The sequence below is a fragment of the Balaenoptera borealis genome (genome assembly GCF_965194805.1).
Source record: "Balaenoptera borealis genome assembly, chromosome: 1".
Taxonomy (NCBI): domain Eukaryota; kingdom Metazoa; phylum Chordata; class Mammalia; order Artiodactyla; family Balaenopteridae; genus Balaenoptera; species Balaenoptera borealis.
In genome coordinates this window covers 15,169,573-15,193,273 of record NC_138860.1, presented here as the reverse complement: position 1 = coordinate 15,193,273, position 23,701 = coordinate 15,169,573, and the positions used below count along the sequence as shown (strand labels likewise).

At 38.5% G+C, this 23,701-nt stretch overlaps 1 protein-coding gene across 1 annotated transcript in view; it reads left to right on the top strand.

The window, feature by feature from the left end:
* Nucleotides 1–23,701, top strand: part of USH2A (usherin) — a 783,103-nt gene that overhangs the window by 326,682 nt on the left and 432,720 nt on the right. The window contains exons 26-29 of the mRNA XM_082362477.1: nucleotides 955–1,228; nucleotides 5,838–6,041; nucleotides 6,168–6,248; nucleotides 8,855–9,049. Of these exons, the coding sequence (XP_082218603.1) occupies nucleotides 955–1,228; nucleotides 5,838–6,041; nucleotides 6,168–6,248; nucleotides 8,855–9,049 (754 nt within the window). The remainder of the gene's footprint in view (nucleotides 1–954; nucleotides 1,229–5,837; nucleotides 6,042–6,167; nucleotides 6,249–8,854; nucleotides 9,050–23,701) is intronic.

Sequence of the window (23,701 nt, the reverse complement as noted above, 5' to 3'; positions counted from 1 at the left end):
GCAATTCTTGGGAACAATTTCTCTTGTAGTAGCAGGTTTACAGAACATAGTAGGGGAATCAATATTTATTGAATGAAAGGATAAAAAAATGAATGACTGTTTACCCAATGTACTTCACAAAGTTGATTTTTACATAGAAAAGCATAATTTTCTATATAGCATTATTTAATTTGTTTCATTGACATGATCTCAAATTTTTAAGTACCTTATGGTCAGTAATTTGACTTCTAACAAAATAAAAACATAGTAGGTAAAATAATTATTGAGTAAAATTTTGAAGAAAAACATATGGAGGCATTTCCTTTGCCATGAAAATGTGGGTAAAATATGTTCGTATTAGAAAATGGCACTTTAATCTAAAAGAATAGACATAGAAGCAATTAGGTTAGTTAGAGATTTAGAATAGTAACACTGAAATATTGAATCAAAATACATTTTACAAATTTGAAATTGAGTTCACCAGCCAGTTAAAATAAGCTTAATCAGGCTTGACATTTCATTTTCTTATTGCCTTGTCATATTTTTCCCTGAAATTAAATTGATATATGAAGTAGTATTTTCTCATTTTCTAAAGATTCAAATAAAAATAGAGTCATAGTTTAAACTGTTCTCTTCAGTTATTCAGTCACTTATGCTAGGGTTTAATCTTCTACCTATGCTGCATCAAAAAGAAAAAAAATGGTTTTGCCTATGTAATATTGCATTACATCGTATCATCATTACTGGGTATAAATTTGTTTGACTCATTACAACATCCGTCATGTCAATTATAAGCTTGCAAAGTACTTCATTATGTGTTACTCTAGTTCTGCTTAGAATAAAGTGGGACATTTTTATAGAGTGCTTTCAGGGAAATTTCTTGCTTCTCTTCAAAAAGTTGACCTTCTGTTCTCTTCCAAACTGCCATTCTGCAGTCCTTTTATATACCTATTTTCTTTTTAATATGAAATACAGATGGAACTGAAGAGTGGAATATTGAGCTTCCGGTTAAATACTAGTCTTACCTTTACACAAGTGGATCTCTGGCTGGGGCTGTCCTATTGTGACGGAAAGTGGAATAAAGTGATCATTAAAAAGAAAGGCTCCGTCCTATCAACAAGCATGAATGAACTGATGGAGCACGTGTCAGAGTCCAGAGCTCAGCCACTGATGGTGAATTCCCCCATCTATGTGGGAGGAACCCCACGGGAGCTGCACGACTCTTATAAACACCTGAAGCTGGAACAAGGTAAACTCCATTGGGAGGAATTCCCAAGTTAGTACAGCCCTGGTCCTACCAGGTCTTGGTGGTTCTGTGTTTCAAGACAAAGCAGTCGAATCAGGCTGAAAGCAATAACTACTCACCCCTTTTCTGGAAGAATTTTAAGCTCTAAAAAAAAAAATCACAAAGCACTTCTTCAAATAGTTTTGTATGTTGCCCTTAAGGGTGTGCTCTCATATGTATTTACAATCAATATATTTATTCTAACATATCTTCATCAAATATAATTGTAATTTATATATATGTTTGTACACATGTGTATATATATATAAATTACAATTATATATTATATAATTATTATATATATTATATATATTTCCTCGTATGTTTTTCTTGAACACACGTGGTTCTGGTTCTTTCAAATACTGACCATTATCTGTATTTACAGATTAAAAAATAAATTAGGTTGGTGTGTACAGCCAAGAAAAATGGCCTTAAATTCCCTGGGTTTTTTCTGACTTAAATGCTGTTTGTCTCCATGCATTTCGATGGAGCTCTCATGCAGCAAAGCACATGAAAGTGTGGGTTTTCTTGAATTTCAAGCACACTTGTGAAAAGTCTGTGTGTCATTTATTATGCGTAACCATCGAGGAAAGGAAAAGTACGTGAATGTGTGACTTACAACTAAAGCAAGCCTTTAACTCATGTAAGGAGTTTGGACGTAATCAGAGAAATTATTGATTAAAAAAGGCTAACAGTGGGTTCATACTGTGTGACAGGCATGGTTCTGAGAGCCTAATGTGAGAATAAGTGAGTCAGTTCTTCATAACAAGCCCACGAGACAGGTATTATTATCTGTATCCCCACTTTACAGATGGGGAAACTTGGGGGCAGGGAGGAAAGTAACTTGCCCAAGGTCAATGCCTACTAAGCAGATGGCAAGCCTACCCATCTCGGGCAGCCTGGCGTCAAAGCCCACTCTCCTTATTATAGTCAAGTGCTCCCTTTCATGGGCAGTGGCCGATGTTCCTTTCTATCAAGTGGGGAAAGTACAGAGACTTCCAGCTTGCCACCAAACATGTTCCTGTGTAGAAAATGTTCTCTCCATATTTCAAAATCTGTGCACCCTGAATGGTTAAAATTTCCAGGAAGCAGTCTTTGCCTATTTGGTAAGTACATAAAGATTTAAATGCCTTTGAATAGAAAATATATGGCAAGCTCTAAGGAGACGTTTAGAAGGGTACTAGTAGGAGTTAATGAATATCTGGGGCGGAAGACAGTAATGACATTTTCAAGGCACTTAAGATGTAACAGCAGCTAAAAATATTACATTCATATAAGGGCTTCTTCTGGTTTTCAGGCTTCTGAGGTTACAAAGAGCTTGAAAACTCTTTATAGGAGCAAAATTACTTGATTCTGTTTACATCTAGGAAAACTCCCCTGTATATTGGGCATTTTACTCTCAAAGTACACCAAAACCCATTGTTATGGTGGTCCTAGAGACATGGCTAAAATTGGAATTATAAGATGATAATGATGGAAGTTTAAAATATCAACATAGACCTAAGGGGAACAACTTAATCTACACTGTGACTAAGCCTGTGATACTGAAAGATATTTTATTTATGGATAATACTAAATTTTTATCATTGCAATATCATCCATATCAGTGGTTCTCAAACCACTTATAAACTATTGAAGTATAGTAGCTGGAACATAGTAAGAATGCAATAAAATTAACTATTATTATTATTACTATTCAGGATCCATTGGAATTGCATGGAAAGGTTATTTAAAATGCAGATTTTATGCCTTTATCCTCTAAGATTCTGACTCAGATGTTTTGAATAGTAAGAGTTATATAAATAACTGCATGTTTTATACAGTGAACAGGAGAATATTCACAATATAGAGGTGCTGCATGCACGTAGTAAATTGCAATTAAAACTAATCATGTTCACTTACCTGTATTTTTTTTCAATCCACTATCAGTAGTGATAAAAACCTTTCTACACTTCTCCATTAGCATCCTTTTTCAAAGACTCTATTTTGTGGTCCTACTAGAGCTATTTTTTATATCCATTAATGTTGTAATCTTCCTTTAAATCCAATGCAAATGAATTTTCCTCTGTGTTTTGGAGATGCTGGGCAACATAATTTGCTGAAGAGGTACCACCTCAGATCATGGGCATTTATCTAGGACTAACACTTGGGGCCAGCACTCACCTCTGGGTTGGGAGTGAGCAGGCCATGGCATATGGTCTCCCAGGTTATGGTCTGTCCAAAGCCCTGAGCAGAGAGGTCAGGAGTGGGGCTGAGAGTCAGCCATCCTGTGAGCCCAAGTGTCCCATCGTTGGACCGCTTCCCCCAGAAGGGCTACTGTCTCTCTGATCTGTCAACCCAGGGCTCTAGACCACCTTCCAGTTACTTAGAGACCTGGGGGTAGGATAGGTGTGGGGAGTCGCTTATGATTTTCCCAAAGGCAGGGAAGCAAGAAAAGGAGGCATCCCTAGTCTTCCCATAGACAGGCCCTCTCCCCTGTTTTAATCCTCGCATCGCATTCATATTTTAGAGGTCATTGGGGAGTATTTCCGGTGGGAGGGTTTCTGACGGTGCAGAATTGGAAGAATGGCACAAACTTTGACCAAACCCTCTGACTGCCCTGAGGGTAGTACTGTGAGGACCCCACACTAGAGCCCAGGCATCTGCACCCCCAAAGGCCTGAGGCCAGAGTCCCATTTCCTAAGGAGGATTCCTACTTAGAAACCTCACCCTGTAGCTTTCTGGACCTTTATTTCTTTATCTCCAGAGTGAAGGAAGCCTACCTCTGTGGCCTTTCCCAAATTTAAAATTGCATCTTGTGTATTAATGTTTAAGACATTTCTTAAAAAAAATTTTTTTAACATGTTTACTTGTAATAAAGTATGCCTAATGTACGATTTACCATCCTAACCATTTTTAAGTGTACGGTTCAGGCATTTGGTGCATTCACGTTTTTGAGCAACCATTGCCACCATAGATCTCTAGAACTCTTTTCATCCTACGAACCTGAAATTCTGTTCCTCTTGAGCAATAACGGGACATTTCTTATAAGGGCACACTGATGTTTGCCAAAGCTATCTTTCCACTGTTCACATTTTATTGATAGGGAAACTCGAGGACAGAGAAGTTAGGTGACTCAGCTCTGGGCCATCAGAAAATTACTACTGGTAAAGAAATTAGCACCTGAATTTTCAAGCAGATGCTTTTGTATTGAGCTTCATTGCTTTCAATTCAATTCACCCAACTTACTGAGTATCTACTGTGTGTTGAAGATAGACTAGCAGTATTGATCAGTCAGGCCTAAAGGAACGTGAATAATAGCAAAGGCGTTTAAAAGGAAATAGGCTGCAACTTAAAGTGTTAGAAGACAGAATAACACACCATATAAATGCTGAAGAGAACAATATGGTCATTGTTACCATTAACTTATTTTACTGTTCAGCATTGCATTATGTTTTATTTCCATTTCCTGCCGATGTGCTTTCATCTTGAAAAGAACTAATCGTGTGTTTGGGGCCTTTCAGACTTGACAGTGTTTTGTTCAAGAAAGAGAGTGTGTGCTCCAGCGATCTCAAACACAGTCTGTTTGTCCTTTCTTTGACAATTGTGGGCAGTTTTCTGAGCAGAGTACTGCCAAACCTCACAGAACTGATCTCTGTTTACACAAAATAGCAAGTTATTCAAAGCCACTGCTGTTCCCCGGATGACAGGATGCCCTATGGTTCTCTAAAAAAAAAGAGCAGTGCACACTTCAAACCCACCTCCTCCACATTCTCTGTTAAACTTCCCAGAACTGAATGCCCCGTGGTCATTCTAAAGTTGACTGAGTAGAATACACATTCCAGGAAACCTCCCCTGTTGCTGTTGCCAGAGCTGAATTTGGTCCCTGTCATGAGAACATGAACCTAAAACTGGTGATCAGTTTGCACAGTTGAGATTATGGAACTCAGTGAAAATGGTAGAGCACAGTGGTAGATCCTCTGTTCCCTGATTTAACTGGGATTCATTCTCTGTCTATGAAATGATCGTTATGGAATTCATAGCAGTATCTCAGGATTTTAGTATATTTTGAGACTATATTCTTCCCCCTACTATTCATAGGAACCTCAAAATGTATTTTTTCCCCAATGAGCTTCTTGAATAATCATGCTCATTAAAATACTATTTTTTGGCACTTAGACACTGACTTATACAGGTAACTTAATTTTCCAGGATTGAGGGACGTGTGGATACCCCCTCACGATAATGCGTACTTGCCTAAATTTTATTTCATGGGAATAAACATAAAAATGTGTTCCGAAAGAGATATAATACATACTTTTCCGTTGAATCTAATTCAGTCGAATTACAATTATCAGCTTATATATTTTTTCAAAATAACATAAATATAACTATTTCCTGCAACATCTTAGCCTGAAAAACATGCAGGGGGAGGCATAAAGGATCTCCTAAACGAGATTCGGAAGTTTAAAAATTGTGTTTAAATCCCCCCCTTGCACAATTTCATCAAAACGTAGTAGTAAAGGGGGCAAAAATGATTGGTAATTAATGACTCAAGCCCTTTATGTGATATTCATCCCTTACTATTTGCTAGGTTTCGGTGGTTGCATGAAAGATGTGAAATTCTCACAGGGTGCTGCCGTTAACTTGGCATCTGTGTCCAGCGGTGCTATCGGAGTCAATCTGGATGGGTGCCTGTCAACTGACAGTGCTGTTAACTGCAGGGGAAATGACTCCATCCTGGTTTATCGGGGAAAAGAGCAGAGTGTTTACGAGAGTGGTCTCCAGTCTTTCACAGGTAATGTGGAAATGCTCTAAATTCAATGTTCCGTGTCTCCTCCTCATCTCCTCTTCCCTCCCTGCCAGCCCAACACTAGTCTACACGAGTCATATGTTAACCTTCTACTTCTTACTTCCATTTAAGAATACCTGTATCGAGTAACAGCCTCCCACGAAGGAGGTTCAGTACCTAGCGACTGGAGTCGGGGCCGTACAGCAGGAGCAGGTAAATACAATTTATCTTAAAATGTGTATGTGCACACAAGTGCACACGTTGGTGCATGTAAAGAAAAGGAAGGACTCTTACCCGTGAAGCAAGCAGTATGTTTATAATCTTGTGACAGAGCACGCCCTGGTTTGCAAAGTCACCCGTCGTTGGTAAAAATGCTTAGCAGATCCTTGCTTTTGATTTTTCAAGTATTTAATAAGGATTTTTTCAGGTTTGATTCTTTCCTCTTCAGATGCAGAAGAAAGTAAGTTCAGGTTGTCTTAAAGATGAAATAGGCCCACATCGACTGTAATTTACCTAAGAATAGGAAATCTTTACCAACTGCTTAGACCCCGAAAAGCTAAAGTCAGGATTACTTTTAGGTAGGGGTGATAGCCCCTTGCATCTCCGGTGGAGAGCACATTTGAAACCTGCACCCTGGTTGGAAGCGGATGTGTCTTTTATCACATCGTGGCAGATGTTTGCCGTGGTGCTTACTATTAGGGTCTTAGAATGACTCTCTCAGGATAGAAATTGCTGAGTGGTCTAATTTCTTTTTTTTTTTTTTTTTTGAGTTGAATGGGGAAACAAAGAGGAAATGGACTATATTAGAGCTAATCTCAGATAACTGATTTATAAGTGCTTTGTCCTTCTGACAGTGACCACAGAATCTTTTCACATATTACCATCACAGGGAGGCGTTCATTAAAAAAAGTTTTGTGAAATCAGTAGCTTTCTACCATTTTGGAGAAAATATTTGTCAGAAAGACAAATACATTTCCATATGATTGACACTTATGCCTCGTGAAGAAAATTATCCTTAGCAAGTCACGATTTGTCTAAAGATGTGTTTTTTTTACCAAGATACCCTCTCATACTTATTATCAATAACAGGTTACTAACACAGGCATCCTTTGAGGAATCTTTTTAATCTAAAAGATAATTAAGTACTGAGATGGGCTACTAATAAGAATTTTCAAAGCTGTCTGCCTACAGATTTTCCAGAAGAGGCCAACTTGACACTTTTCCAGGACGATTTAAATCATCATCTATTTATAGGCAAGACAATGAACGGAATGATCCCTTAAAATCCTTTTCAACTTTAGAGCTTGGAAAAAGCTCTGATGTAAAATGTTCATTTGTTACTGGCATGTCCTCTGCCCCTATCTCACACTGCTCTACTTTATTAACAAATATAAATAAAGCCTGCTTTCAGTCTAATTCAACAGCGTAAATAGGTGTCTAGAAAGTCCATCACTTACATAGCTTAATTGTCTCCATTTTGAGGACCACCGAGAAAGTATGCAAATAGAGCTCTGAATTTATAGCAATGATCTGACCACAAAGTCTTATGCCATAAATTCATATTTACAATCTGACCACAACACCAAACAGCTACATGCTCCCAAGGGTTGGAGAATAATTGCGCTATTTAATTATTTTTGAGTCAGTTTTGCTCTGTCCCTTATGAGAAGACCATCTGTTAGACAGGACTCTACTTTGCTCTGTACCACATTTCAGAACTAATAAAATCAAAATCACTCCCATTGTCCCATTACTTGCAACTTGATTGTGTAGCCTGTGTGTTTCCAGAAGTGCCCGTGGTGTTTTACCTGCGCAGACAGTGGTTCTTCACCTCTGTGCTTCCTCATATCCCTTACGTTCACATTGTTTCCCTTAACACTGTCCTATTTTATTGGCCTGAACAGTCAAGGCAGAGAAGGAGGCTATTTGATGGGGGAAAACCAGAGTGATCCTCCATCAACAGGGCTCAGGAGTCCAGGAGCGGTCAGAGCCTGTCTCTCATCCATCATCCTGCCACGAAGTTCCTTGGGCTTTTTCTCAGTGTTCCCAGTGCAGTCAGCTGTGCTGAAGTCGTTACTGATCAGAACCATAGAAATATCTAATAAATAATGAAAGGTTATAGATTTTTTAAATTAGGGGATTTGGCTTATAAGTGAGGCTTTGCAGCAAGTTCCTTTAAATTTGCCTCGTTTGGTGTTGTTATTTTGTGATGCTCCAAAGAAAATGATTTTGTAGAATCTCAAGGGCACCAGCTCCTCTACCCCGCCTAAAGGCAATTAGGAATATATCCTATCTGGTAGAAATTTGCTTTTTTAAAATTAGTTGGAAAAACAATTGAATTTGGCAAACGGGATCAGACCTTCAAGTACAATACAATCACCACATTTGTGATATTTTTTGGCTAATACATCGACAATATAAAAGTGTCAAACCACTGTGTATAATAACAGTCTAATTATCTTGCTTCAAAGGGGTACATCATTATATTGTTTGAACTTGTTATCTGCCTACCATCCACCTCCTTCTTTATGAGTGATGTTTAAAACATGTCGGATACATTAAATGTTTTTGGAAACCCTGGACTAGGCTTGAAAGAACGTGATGTCAATGGAGTTTTGATGGTTTTGATATATCGCTTAAACTGAATGGCTCAAGATGTGCAGTCATATTAAATCCGTGCTGAAAAGTTACAACTCTAATAAATTGTATTTATGCTAATGGTTGAGTCTGATTTACTGCGGCCATTAAAAGTGAAGAATAGGAGCAATAGTCTTCTCAGAACTGCCATTTTCCCTATTTTCTCTTTTATCCTTTCACAGCTCCACAAAGTGTGCCAACTCCCTCAAGAGTCCGCAGCATAAACGGCTATAGCATCGAGGTGACCTGGGATGAACTTGTTGTGGTTAGAGGTGTAATTGAGAAGTACATTTTGAGAGCCTACAGTGAAGATGCTCCCGGTCCGCCCCGCCTGCCCTCTGCCAGCTCTGAGCTTGTTGATACCAGCACCTTCACAGGTAAAGGTGACTCCTCAAGGGATTAGGTCTGATTAATTTTCTTTTTGGTTTGACTTTAAATAAAAACGTCCTTCAAGGCTTTTTCCCCAATGCATTAAAGATTCCTATATATTGCCTGATTCAAAACAACAAGGATCATCTAATGATATGGACACCTCTATCCACCTAGGATGGAAAGGATAATTCTATAATGGTTATGGGCTCTTATGGATAGCTTCATTACAAGGATGATATTCTCACCATCCCCAAAAGATTAGGTCACAGGGCCCTCGTGCCTTTAATCAGATCCTTGTACCTAGGATCTTTATACATCCTAAAAAGATGTATCTTTTAGCAATCCTACGTATACATATGGGACCAGTGACCTATCTCACCATGCAAAAGTTCACTCATTGGGACTAGCCCAAGTTCACAGCACCGCTATTTATTGTAAAATTGTTGATTAAACCTAATTATGTCAAGGTAGAGGAGTACTAGAGCACCAGCAGTTTGACTGGCAAACCAGCGAATCAGTTTCTCACGGTGCGGCACGCACGCCGTGCAGAGCGGCCGGAGTGAAATACACTCAGGCACATCACGCAAGGTGCCGTGCTCGAAGTCCCGCACGTGTCGTAAGACAGCAGTTTTCAGCCTCATGAAATGTTAAGGCCCATTTAAATGGAAAGTCAAATTTAAGCCTTTGACCAAAAAAAAAGTAAAATGCATCAACAAATTTAATAGAAAAAAGTATTTTTCCTCTGTCAAAGACTCATAACTTGACAAATTTGATGGATTTTAAAGTAGCCTTAATTGTCTTTCTAACACATCTATCGGTCAACTCTCTCAAACTTTACTTCATTTTGTTTAGATTCCTTAGAATCTACAGCCCAAATATACAACCAATTAAAAAAACAAAACAAACAAACAAAAAACTGGTATCTTTCACTTCCTTCCTCCCTTATTTTACCCATCCAATAAAAACCCAATCCGATTAAGCCTTTGCCCAGGCTGCGCATTGCAGCTAAGTGGGCTGGAAAACAATGAGCAATTTATCACTAAAAAGTCTCAATCCCCATTTTCAGATGGACACTCAGTAATGACACCAATCCTACCATATGTCTGTAATTTCCTTCTCCCATTCTCCTCATTAAATATTTTATATTTTTCCAAACTATCTAAATGCTAACCTGCCTTCCTTATCGCACTCAGCTGATGATAGTCTTATATACTAGATCATCTTAGATACCAAAAAACTCCAGAATGTATCATAAAGAATTTCTGTCACTTTCTTACTATCAAATATATGCATTAATTGCATTTTTTTTTGACTGATAGGGTTGTTATTAGGGCTTAAGTGAATTAATGAATGCTAAAACATTTTAAAAGGCTTTGGGCATATAATAGGCATTTGCCATCATTATTATTTTTACTTTTTACCTTCCTCACTTTTCCTTCCTATTTTCACAGAGCTTCCCTTATCCTATCAAAAATAAAATCTTCAAAAGTCCTCTGGACCCCAACTCCTCTTGCCTTTTTAGACCTGTTACTGGTGGTCTCTCTTCCTCTCACATATTTTTAACCTCTGTCTCCTGCAGTTGTTCACAAAGTGTGGTCCTTGGATCTGTATCAACAGCCTCACCTGGGACCTTTTTATTAATGCAAATTCTCCAGGCCGCCCACACCTGCTGAATCAGAAGCTGTAGGGTAGAGCTCAGCAATCCCCATTTTAGCAAGCCCTCCTCTTGTGATGCTGGTGCATGCCAAAGTTAGAGCCACTGCCCAGCTGGATTCTGCCCAAGGTCATTCAGACTCCATCTGTCAACACCCATTGTTAAACACAAACAAACCCAAAGCAATGACAAAAATCTTCCTTTGATCTAAAGTCCCATCCAGCTATTGTGCCCTCTCTTCTCTTCCCAAACGTGCCTCTACCAAGAAGCATCTGTGGCGCTGTTCCCATTTCTTCACGCGGTCTGCCTTCCACTCACTTGCCTTGCTGAGGACACCAGCAACTTCCGTGTTTAAATATCAAAGAACACTTTACAGTCCTGGTCTCCACAGCTCGATAGCATTCTACACCGTGGCTTTTTTACTGTCTCTTGAAATATTTCTTCCCTTCTCTGACCCTTCTAGTTCTGGGCCCCCTTTTCTCAGTGTCCTTTGCCCACTCCCTCTGAAGCTTAACTCTGCATTTTGGAGAACCACAGGGTTTAGATCCGGGACCTTTTCTCTCTCTCTTTTGCTAATTTTTTCCCCTACAATCTTGCTCCAGGAAAATCATCGACTCACAAGGCATCCAGTATCCTACAAACACTATTGACTCCTAAATGCACGTCCTACCCAGACTTCCAAATGTGTGTATCCAGCAGACATTTGGAAAAATTGACATTTCCAATTGATTTCTCATAATCTCTAAATTTACCATCTCCAAACCTGAAGTCCTGCTCCTCCTGCATTCCCAATATAAATAAATGACCCCTCCAGCCACCCAGTTAATTAAGCTTGAGAATTTTTCTCAACTTTTACATTCTGTTCATACCTCATGTATCCATGTTTATTGATTCCATTTTCTAAACTATGTGCTAAATTGATCCATCTCTCCCCTATCTACTGTCCAAGCCAAACCATTCCAATCTCTTACCTGGACAACTACAGTACTCTTCTTTCTCATGAACAACCCCCCCCCACCCCACCCATGGCTCTAATCCACTGCGCAACCAAATATCGTGGCTCTCTCTTTAGAATTCTTCAGTTGCTTTCCTTTGCCTCTCTCCCAAATTCATTTTGTCTCAGTCTCCTCTTATTTTCTGGATTTCCAACTTTTGCTGTAATAATTAATATGATTTTTTTTAAAGTCTGTATGTAAATCTTTGGAAGAATTCCTGACAGTGACGGTAGGATAAACCCCTTGAAATGGAACAACTAGGTCAAATTCTCTTAAAGCATTAGTCAGTCTTGGACTTTGAGGTCAAGCAGACATTGATGCAAATCTCTGGTGCCTACCCTCCCTGTGACTTTGGGGAAATTATGTATTCTCCTGGATCTTTTTTGAGGGTCTTAACCTATGAAATGTGAGAATAATATTAACCTCAGAACAATATTAAAGATATTAACTGAGATGATATTCCAAGTCTAACAGTTTTCAGCTGTGTGACCTTGGACAAATTAATTAACATCTCTGTGCTTCTGATTCCATATGGATACATTGAGAATGAAATAACTACCCCCCTCATATGATACCTGTGAGGATGAAATGAATCCATGTATATGTAAAGCACACAGGACCGCACATGACACACGGATCAGATCGCACTGTATAAACGTTAGCTATCAGATGTTTTTAAAGCATGTAGCACAGTGCTTAACATATGGTAATTTCTTTTTTTTTTTTTTTAAATGACACTCTCTTAAATCATATTAATTTGTTTTTTATTTATTATTTATTTATTTATGGCTGTGTTGGGTCTTCGTTTCTGTGCGAGGGCTTCCTCTAGTTGCGGCAAGCGGGTGCCACTCTTCATCGCGGTGCACGGGCCTCTCATTATTGCGGCCTCTCTTGTTGCGGAGCACAGGCTCCAGACGCGCAGGCTCAGCAATTGTGGCTCACGGGCCCAGTTGCTCCGCGGCATGTGTGATCCTCCCAGACCAGGGCTCGAACCCGCGTCCCCTGCATTGGCAGGCAGACTCCCAACCACTGCACCACCAGGGAAGCCCCTATGGTAATTTCTTAACAAAGGATAGTTATTTTTATGTTGCCAAATAATTGCCAAAAAGACTGTACAAATTATACTCCCACCAGCAAGCAGAATGCAAGATTTTATTTTTCATTTCATCCTAGTTGACAAGTTTTACAGGTAAAAGAAACTTTGTAAATTTTCCAAATATATCAGAATATTACTTTAGTTTGATCTTACCTCAAATTTAGATTACTAGAGGCATTAAGTATTTTCATTGTTTACTGGTAATTTGTACTTCTTTTATGATATACCTAGCACATTTCATCCTCAATTTCTCTATTGGAGGAGTCACATTTTTCTCATTGATTTAAATATCTCTTTACGTATGAAGAATATTATACTTATGTTTGCCTTATGTGTGGCAACACCCCCGTTTTTCATTTATTTTGATTTACATTTTTATGTGCAGATTTTAAAGAACATTTTCTATAGTTAATATAACATCTTTAAATGTTTTTGTTAGTTTTCTATGGGTAATATGAAAAAAAACCCTATCCTCGCCATTCAGGGTAGACTAGTATTTGTTTATATTAGATATACCATATTGATAATATATATAGGTATAGATATAGATATAGATATATAAATAATGCATATCCTCTGAATTAGTAACTCTAAATTTGAGGTAAGATCAAATCAGAAATGGGGCAGGGAGGCTTCTTAAATTACACCAGCCTTGCCCAGATTCTGAAGGATATCTTTCTGGAGTAGAGTACCCCTGAGATTGAAAACCAGTACAATAAACTATTGGATGTTACTGTAGGATATTTCAAGCATGTGAATGGTGTACAGAGAGAAGAAAATTAGAGCACCACTGACCAACTGTTATTTATTTTTATATACCCAATGTGTAAAAAGCTAAGGAAAAACTCTCAATTATTGCAACTTGGTCAATTTCTTGGATTTGTCAATTATCAGTTTCTTTGGTAACTTGCTTTTTGTTTGTATTTTTCTTTTTCTTATTACTTTTACATTCATCATTTGTATACTAACCTTTAAAGTCACATTGCTTTAAGTGTATCTCTGTAAATAGAATCTAGTTTGATTTAGTTTTACATTCAACTTAAAATTCTCTGTATTTTAGTAGGGGAGTTTAAAACTCACATTCATTTTTATGATTTATACAATCGATTGGTCTTATTTCTGTCATCATATTTCATGCTTTCCAGTTTTGTTTGTTATTGTGTTTCAGTACTTTTTGTTGTTGTTGTTATTCCTTTATTTCTGTTCTTGCCTGTGTCGACTATGAATTCTTTAACTTTTTTCCCCCCAAAGGGTTTTAAAGATGTATCTGTTGCTCACAGTTGTGAAATGAACAGACAAGGAAGTACATAGGAGGGAATCTTAAAGATTGTGGAGAACTCTGGTACTGCCAGGTGGACTTTTATTGTGAAGAATCAGTCTATTGAGGGAGGGGAGTGTGAATTGAAAAGCCCCAAAGCCAGGCTGAGTAAGTATCAAAGTCAGAGATTTCACAGTAAAGAAAAAAGAATACTAGAAAGTGAGGGGGGAGGGGTGAGAAAGTAGAGAGCCAGAAACCTGGATTTGGTGGAGATGTTAGGAGTGTGGGGATTGGTTGGTGGCAGCTGCTTTGCCAGTTAGTTGAGATAACAAGGTACGAAGAGAGAGGACAATAAAGTAGTTCATGAGTAGTTTTGCTATTGATCTTGAAAGTAACCCCCGTTTAGCATTTCTGAGGTGACATTTGTTGAGATTTTTATGTTTATATTTTGGTTGTTAGAGTGGTATTTATTTGAATGAACAATACTGATATTGGATGTATAAGACAATTTAGGTTTGTTGGTTCACATAGGGTCCTTAACCAAGTAAGTGATCATAAAATGTGTTGGTTTCTTTTCATTACATTTTTTTTCTGTTATATAATGAGCTCTTCTTTCTTCACATTTGGGTCTTTCTTTGGCTTGGAAAGTTTGCTATTGTGTATATCATCATTACTTCTGGTAAGAAATAACAGTTTCCAATATTGTATATTTTTCCCAGTTTGTCCTCCTCATTTTAGCAGTCCAGAACACAGCTTGCAGAGTCAAATCAATCTAGTTATGTCACTTATCAACTGTCTGATCTCAGGCAAATTTAAAAACATATCACTGTATTGGAGTTTCCTCATATGTAAACTGGGGGTAAAAACCTTCCTCATGTTATGGAATTGTTGCAAAGATTAAAAAACAATGAATTACCTCCATAGAATATTTTGCTCATAAACAGGCACATAGTAAATGTTCAATGAATTAATTGTTATCTTTATACTATTCAGTCTCTAAATTCTGGGTTTTTGCTTCATAGTTTTTTTCCTTTTTCATTTTCTGATTTTGGCAGTATTGATTCTGCTGTTTGAATCTTCTGAGATGAGTACTCAATTCTTCTACTTCAGTGTTTTTTTTTTTTAAAATTTATTTATTGTCTTTTATTTTTGGCTGTGTTGGATCTTCGTTGCTGCACGTGGGCTTTCTCTAGTTGTGGCGAGCGGGGGCCCCTGTTAGTTGTGGTGTGTGGGCCTCTCACCGCGATGGCTTCTCTTGTTGTGGAGCACAGGCTATAGGCACGCAGGCTTCAGTAGTTGCAGCGTGTGGGCTCAGTAGTTGTGGCTCACGGGGTCTAGAGTGCAGGCTCAGTAGTTGTGGTACAGGGGCTTAGTTGCTCTGTGGCATGTGAGATCTTCCCAGAATAGGGCTCGAACCCACGTCCCCTGCATTGGCAGGCAGATTCTTAACCACTGCGCCACCAGGGAAGCCCCTCTACTTCAATCTGTTGTATGATTTGCATTTATTCCTCATCCAACTCACTTTGATTTCTGCCTACTTCTCAGTATTGTCAGTTTTCATCTCTGTTGTTTGCCATTTACCTTCTGTCTCTTGTTTAATGGATTCCAAGTTCTTTTTGATCTTAATAGCATGAAACTGATGACTTTTAAATGTTACAGTTTTCCTGAATTAAATCCTCCCCAGAGCATGAATAGTCTTCTGGAATTTGAGTGCTATGTTCTCTTTCTTTTGAGTTACAGATGTTTTTCCCATTTGTTAAATGCACCCCCCCCACCCCCGACACACACACACCCACTTCCACAGTTCACTTTCCCTACCCCTAAATTTACCTTCAGAGTGAGTGTTTGCTCAGGAAAATCAAATCATTTTCAAGTCATTTTACTGGGCACCTAGTTGCAGTTAATAAAAACCTTCACTGGGATTAAGAGGGGTTCAGTTCGGATAAATTCGCATTAGCCTCACAGCAATTGGTAAAAGTCAACTTCTTTCTTCCCAGTATCGGGTGGAGGAGGAGTGCTGAGAACCTGTGGGCGTTTTGTACCCAGCTCAGGATCAGGTTTGCCCTGGGATCTCCTTTAAGTAGTCCATTTGTCTTTGCCTGTTGTCCTTACAGGTATTTCAAAACCTGTGGTCATCTCCTTGGTATTCTTATAAGGTAGTAGTTCTCGACCATGGATGCACACTGACCCACCTGGGGAACTTTAAAAAATATTGATGTCCAGGTCTCACCTGCAGAGTCTGACTTTTTGGTTTAGAATATAGCCTGGGTATTGGTATTTTAAAAGTGTCAGCAGGTAACTCGGTTGTACAGCCAGCATTGGGAAACACTGTTCAAACACTGATCACTGTTTGACACCATTGATCAAGTCTCAATTTTAACCAGAAATTCTTATGACAACTTCCACCTCCCAACTGCAACTTGCAAATATAGGACAAAAAAAAAAAAAAAAAGAAAGAGAAATGCCTATATAAAAATGATGAGCTATTAAAAGTAAGTAATAAAATTAGCAAAGGAAAATCACAGGACAACAAAAAATTAAGTGAAATGATTCTTGGGAAGAAATGGGAAATTATGGGCAGACTTACAAAATGCAGAAAGCAAAAGGAAAAAAAAAAGATGAATATTAACTAAGAGAGCTGGAACAATAGAAGCGTGAATATTTACCATTCATGAATTTGGCTACTGGAGGATTAAATGTGATAAATCCCAGTAGCATGGAGAGTCCAAGGGTTAACAGCCCCACTCAGGTACAAATGGGCCCCTTTGGGCCACAGAGTCTGGATTCTGTGCCCTCCGAAGGGCAGGGTTCAGAGCAGGGAGTTCTTGAAAGTTCATTTTCTCAGCTGGAGCCTCAGGGTAGAAAGCCCTGCAGTTATGACTCCCGTGTATCTTTAGACTAGTTGCAAAGGGCTCCAATTAACTCTGCATAGCTCTTGCTGATTTTCCCTCCAGCACTTTTAACGTCCAAAGCTGCTGCCCAGAGAGACAGCCCTGGCATTTCCCTTCAAACCCAGGGCTGCTCAGAAAGACCCTTCCCAATCTGATTTGAAATTCTGTCAAGAATGAATGGATTCAAGAATTTGCACATATACAATTTTTTTTTTAATTTCTTTCCTGAAGATGTTTAAACATGTAGACTTAATTATTGGCATAATTAGTACAGCACCTGGCATAGTGCTAGGAAGGTACTTGGTACACAGAAGATGTTTTCTGTTTTATTGTTGCATTACATTGAGCTAAACTCTAGGAGCTATATTCCTTCTTCAGGTAATAATAATCGTATTTATTATTTACTATAGCTTAGCTGATGAACCAATAGTAATAATCTTTCAGATGACCCACATAAATGTAAATTTATGGAAAAAAAAAGACATTTTAATTTATAATGCAATTGATAATATAGCTTTTGCTGTGAAAACTGGTTCAGTCCTCATATGCAGTAGACATTCATCTTCTTCTACCTGAAACAAGTGGGTTCCATATTGAAAGTCTCTCATTTTTCTGTCTCTTCCACAGCTAGTAGTAATAATTAGTGAGTCTCAGCTCTACTGGTCATAAGGTGATTCCTGGATTGCTTATAAAACGCAGATTCTTGGGCTCTATGCACAAGAGTCTGTGTATTTGGGCTAGGATTGAGAAATCTGCCTTTACCAAGTGTTCTAGTCGGTTCTCTTACAGAGGTCAGTGGACCACATATTAAAAACCACTGGGGTGAGGGGCATGGCCAGGTGAGAAGGGATCATTTTCACCTGCTGGACTTTACCCCTGCTTTGTTTGTTCCTGCCCCTTGTTCCAACAGCATTAGCTTTGTGGGCAGAACGGTGGTAGGGCAAGTGAAGAAATAGAGGCAGTGTTAAGTAGGGCCTCTGACCCTTAAGGGTGGTGCTTCTGAAAGCTGCAAGTGAAAAGGAAGTGAGAATTACTTGGGATCTCTGTAAACTGCAGATTCTGATTCAGTAGGTCTGGGACTGTGGTGTGAGATTCTGCATTTCTAACAAGCCCAACCCTCTCAGCCCCCAGGCCATGATGCCCATTAGAAAGGCAGAGAGTTCTCTATTTATATACAAAATGCAAAATGCCCATTAGATCCAGAGAAGAAGGAGACCAGTGCAATTCCACACATGCAATATAATTGTAATCTCGTAGTGAAGTCTCATCTGTGTATTTCAGTTACACACATTTAACCGCACACCTTGGAAGTGGGGAAGGCATGAAAAAAAAGAGTGAAAAAACTCTTAAAATAATCTTATAGGCAAAGGATGCTATCCAATCCTGAAACTATCAATACCTGTTAGAAGGAAAGAATGTGTGAATAATTTTAGGGTTTCCCAACTATTGACAGAAAAGGGAAACTCTTGTTTGTAGACACCATTGGGGTGTCTACAAAAAGAATGAAGAACTAAGAGCCACAGAGAATCATTGATTAATGAAGAATTAGAGGCATACACAAAATCAAATGCACTGTACTTTATGGGCCGTATAAGGAGTTGTCAAGGGGACTTTAAATCATGAGTAATTTTTGCCTTATGCCCGACTTTGGAACTTAACACCAACCATTAGTCCATCCATAAGTAAGATTCTACTCTTTATGTGTATGTATATGCACACATATATGTATATACGTATATATTATATTTGTTATATATTATATGTATGTATAATTACTATACTTACCTGAGAAGCCTGCAGAGAGATAACTGTAATAACAACTTCCCTGCCATGTCATTTTTTTTCTATTCAGCTGAGAAGTCTTACTCCACAGTTGTTAAAACTGCCTATGGCTGCTCTTTGTACACCCATTCTATTTTTTTCTTTAGACAGTAAACTCCCAGAGGGCAAGTATCATGTTTTATATTTATTTTAAGTCTTGTTTAATAACTTGCTCAAGGTAGGTAATCAATACACTTTTCTTGAAGGAATGAAGGAAGGGATAAAGAAACAAATGCAGGGTTTTGGTGCTAACCTTGTAGTTAACGTAATGTTACTATTGTTTTATCATGCTGAGTTGAGTTTTGAACTACTGGTTCTGCAGTTCTATAGTTCTCTAATTTTATGAAATGATATGCAGAACTACCACAACTTAAATATATATTTGGAACTTAACATACATATTCCCAATGGGGAAAAAATGTTGGTAGGATGAATAGAATCTAAAAATTAGTTCCAAAACTTACACCTCATAATGAAGCTCAAGGACTATATGTTTGCAATTTAAAATAATGGAAGCCATGCTGCTGCAAAGCTGATAATGACACAGAACAGAAACTATTCATTTATTAAAAACAAAACCATTATCTACTATGTTCCAGGTTAGTGCTAGATCCTACTGTTACAATCTGCTTTTATTCATGATTTTTAAAATTAATGGTAAAATATACGTAACAAGCAGTACTTTCTCTAAAGTATAATATTATATTAAAAATGAGTGTTTTATGGGGCAAAAACAGTAGAGATAAGTTTTTCATTTTTTATTATTTTTTTCTTGACAGACAGAGAACCCAAAATAACAGTGACTTCAACAAAATTAAGTTTTTCTGTGTCTGATAATAGGTGTTCACAGTTGGTCAATGTAGGGGTGGATGTTCACAGTGCCAGGGATCCACACTCTTCATCGTTTTGCCATGCTATCCTTAGAGACAAGACTTCTGCCTCATGGTCCAAAATGGCTGCTGGAGCATCAGCCATCTAATTTGGCTTCCGTTCAGCAGGAAGGTGGAATGGTTGAACAAGGATGTACACATTCACTTTAATGACATATTTTGGAAGTTATTCCTCCACCTTTGGTTACATTCTATGGTTAGAACTTAGCCACATGGCTATATCCATCTACACGGATTGCTAGAAATGTCCTTATTCAAAGTGGCCATTTGCCCAGCTAAAAGGGTCTTTTTATTTTACTGTGGAGGAAGAGAATATACAATGAGAGGGCATTTAGTGGTCTCTGCCACAATAGGCAAACATCAGAGGTAAATTTGAAAAATTCATTTTGATGGTATTAAAAGATGAATTTTGAGGAAGTCTTTGCCATTTTTCACAGTACCCCATAGATTAATATTCTGTATTTGTGGTTTATTACAAACTATTTCTTTAAATGTAAATCTTGAAAGAAATTGGTCTGAAAAAATTAACAGGACAAAAATATGGCCTATGACATAAATAGTAAAAATAGAAATGATGTCATGTTCCTGCTTAGCTAATGTAGAAGAATTTCATCAGGTAATGCACTGTTGATGAGTTAATAGCTTTGTCTAACTCTCCTGAATACATAATGTGCCTGAACTCCTGGTACATTGTGAAAGCTTCAGATGGGACTTTTTACAAGTTACTCATTTTATTTTATGCAGTAAGAATTCGCAGTGCAGGATTTGGATTTCTTTTTGGTAACATGTTGTATGATGGTTAAAAATGATGGTAATACATCAGTTTTGCTGTAGCGTAGTAATCAACTGGGCATGTTGGCCATGCTATAGTGTTGGATATAAATACTTAAGGGTTACTACTCACATTTGATAAAGAAAGGGAACAGTCACCTCAAGTTTTCTGTTTTCTAACTTTTATGACCATTTTATATTTGTACTGTATCTATATGTGGAACTAATCAAAAACTTTATATATATATATAAAGTGTTATATATATTATATATAAAGTTTTTGATTAGTTCCAAATATATATACATAGAAAGTGTTATATTCAGTAACACACAGAAGCACATATACACTGATGCAGAGTTTCTTATGAATCAGTTGTTTTCGTAAGGGAATACTATAGGCATATACACTCACTCATTTGGAGGGATAAGCATTTTACTTTCTGTTTGTATGCAGTAGGTTTTAGTAATAACTTTGAACCTACTAACACGTTTTCAGATATATATATATATATATATTTTTTTTTAATTAATAGCTACTCTATTTATTTATTTATTTATTTATTTATTTTAGCTGTGTTGGGTCTTCGTTTCGTGCGAGGGCTTTCTCTAGTTGCGGCAAGCGGGGGCCACTCTTCATCGCGGTGCAGGGGCCACTCTTCATTGCGGTGTGCGGGCCTCTCACTATCGCGGCCCCTCCCATGGCGGGGCACAGGCTCCAGACGCGCAGGCTCAGCAGTTGTGGCTCACGGGCCCAGTTGCTCCGCAGCATGTGGGATCTTCCCAGACCAGGGCTCGAACCCGTGTCCCCTGCATTAGCAGGCAGATTCTCAACCACTGCGCCACCAGGGAAGCCCTCAGATATATTTAAATCAAGTATTTAGTATAAAAGTGTGCTATTATTTTTAGAAATATATATTCAACACGCCTTCTTTCTTCTTCCAGAACTGTGGCTTAGGTCTAGTAAGTGGATCAGTGATCTTGGAGTCAGAAGATTTAGGTTCTGACCTTGACTCTGCTGTGGACTTGAGTGACCTTTACACTCTGCCCAATGGCAGCCCCCTCTGTACAAGGGCCTCATCCTATTGGAGGCTTTCAGCAGGGGACCTAGGACACTGGTCAATAAGGGATGACTTTCCTTCCTCATTTATTTTTCTTTTCCTCCTGTCTCCTTGCCTGACTCCCTGCTTAGTCAAGTCTGATATTTTCTGGGAGAGTTCTAATGATGTCAGCGACGGCCCTTTATGCTTTATAAAGAGTTCACATGAGTGGATGGCTTCAAACCAATTGCAGAATTAGAAGGAAAATGACAGAGACTCTGTAGTTCTTACCATGAAGGCATTGATGAAAAATGTGAGGTTAGCTATAAGCCTACTGAGAGAATCTTAACTGGATAATGCTTTGAGGTCAATTAAAATCACTGTTTCAACCATTCTCTAAGACTAGGATTAGACCCTATATTTTATTTTAAAAAATGAAAGAATAAACAATTTTGTTTTTCCTATTTGTAAACATTGAAATCCATTTAGTCTTTGGCCCAAGGTGTTCCCTAGTACTAGAAATTTTAAATAAGGTCAGAAAATCCATTTGCAGGAAATTATATGCAAAACATTAGTTTTAGTTTCCAAAGGGTTACGTTAGGTTTGGGGTAAGCTCATTTGCTGTTCTACCTTTCGATTAAAATGAAAATTGACTTTCATTTTATAAATCTTAGAGATCCTTATTTTTATTTAAACTATTACCCCAAAGACAACAACAACAAATGCCACTTTCCTAGGCTACTAAGAACCAGAGGAGAAGCATCCTGGGTGCGTTTCCAGATCTCTGTTAGACCGTTGAATTTTCATCCATATTTAACAAATGTCCTTATTCAGTTTAATGAGGTTACTGGGTCACAATGTGCATTAGAACTTGATTTTCAGAGGTTCCTTTAAATGGGCAGAAATCATAGCATGTTGGATTGATTTAGTCTCTTTCATCCATCCACTGGGTTAGTTTGTGGCTCAAAACTCATTCTGAGATGTAGGACACTTAAAATTTAGGATTTCTTAGCACTGCAGCAGAATCTTGAGCCAGAAAAGTCCCCTTCTCTTCTGCTCTCCTTCCCCTGGCTGGCTTTCTGTTAAAAGTGGGTTCTTCTACTGTGTCCCTAGGTAGCAGTCTCAGCTCTGCCTGTGTGGGATCCCTTACCAGATGGCCCTCTTAATAAATGCCTTGTTCTTCCCCACCCTCACTTTCTTGATCCAAATGTGAAATGCCAGCAAATAAATAAGAACACTGTACTCTGATGAGTTCTCCTGAGATGGAGGAAAGCCCTGGGGAGGGGAAGCTAGAGACTGCTTTTCTTTTTGCTGGACAGCTCCTAATTACTGGCCAGTAGGTAGAAGACACCATTGAGACAATAGAGAATTTAAAGGTAAAGAAAGAGAGAGAGAGAACAAATTCTCCATCTTATTCCAAATGCCTTTGCTAACAGGAAAGTACATTTGGATTGTTGGAGTCCGTTTGAAATATTCTGCGTGATCTTTGCATGGGGACCACAGACTTTGGACTCGGGGTAGGTGATGGCTGTGTGCAGATTTCACCACCAGACTCAGAGTGCAACAGAAATGAGTGGGTAATGAGAGCAGAGCAGCCAGTTCTTTAATTGAATTAAAAGCTGGGTGACATCAATGCAGACACCTGTCCAATTACAGACAGGCCAAGGTGTTTACCATTGCTGTACAAGGGATTCGAAGATGACAGAAATCTTTCCGCCCACAGATTAACATAATGAAGGAGAACAGATTACAGTGGATGCCGGCCAAACACCTAGGTTGGCAGCTGAGGGTGGGGTGGAGGAGGGGTGGGGGGGGGGAGTGTGGTCAAGGATGTAAATAGACACAGAGTCACTTTTTCTTCTCCAAAACGTGTTGGGCTTTGAAAAGGATGCCATTTTGTCTTGTGTCTCAGGCTCGGTTTCCAGGCCGAGCATTTATACTTGTCTGCATTGAGTCAGAGGAGTTAATCATAAAAATCTCAGTGTCAAGCCGACTCCTCTGTTGTCTTCCTGCTTCTCAGCATACAGTTTTATTAGAGGCACAAAAGCTTGCACAGCTGGTGTCAGCTCCACAATGATTTTCTCTTAGGTAGTCAGGCCACCTCCAATTATTAATATTTCTCTTCCGCTCCTTTGAAACTTGAGGTTAGTGCACAGGAAACCAAGTGTTGGAAATAATAATCTATCAGTCAGAAGAAACAATGTCTGTTCCTTTGCTAGCTCCCTGGAAAGGGTAGGACGGGAG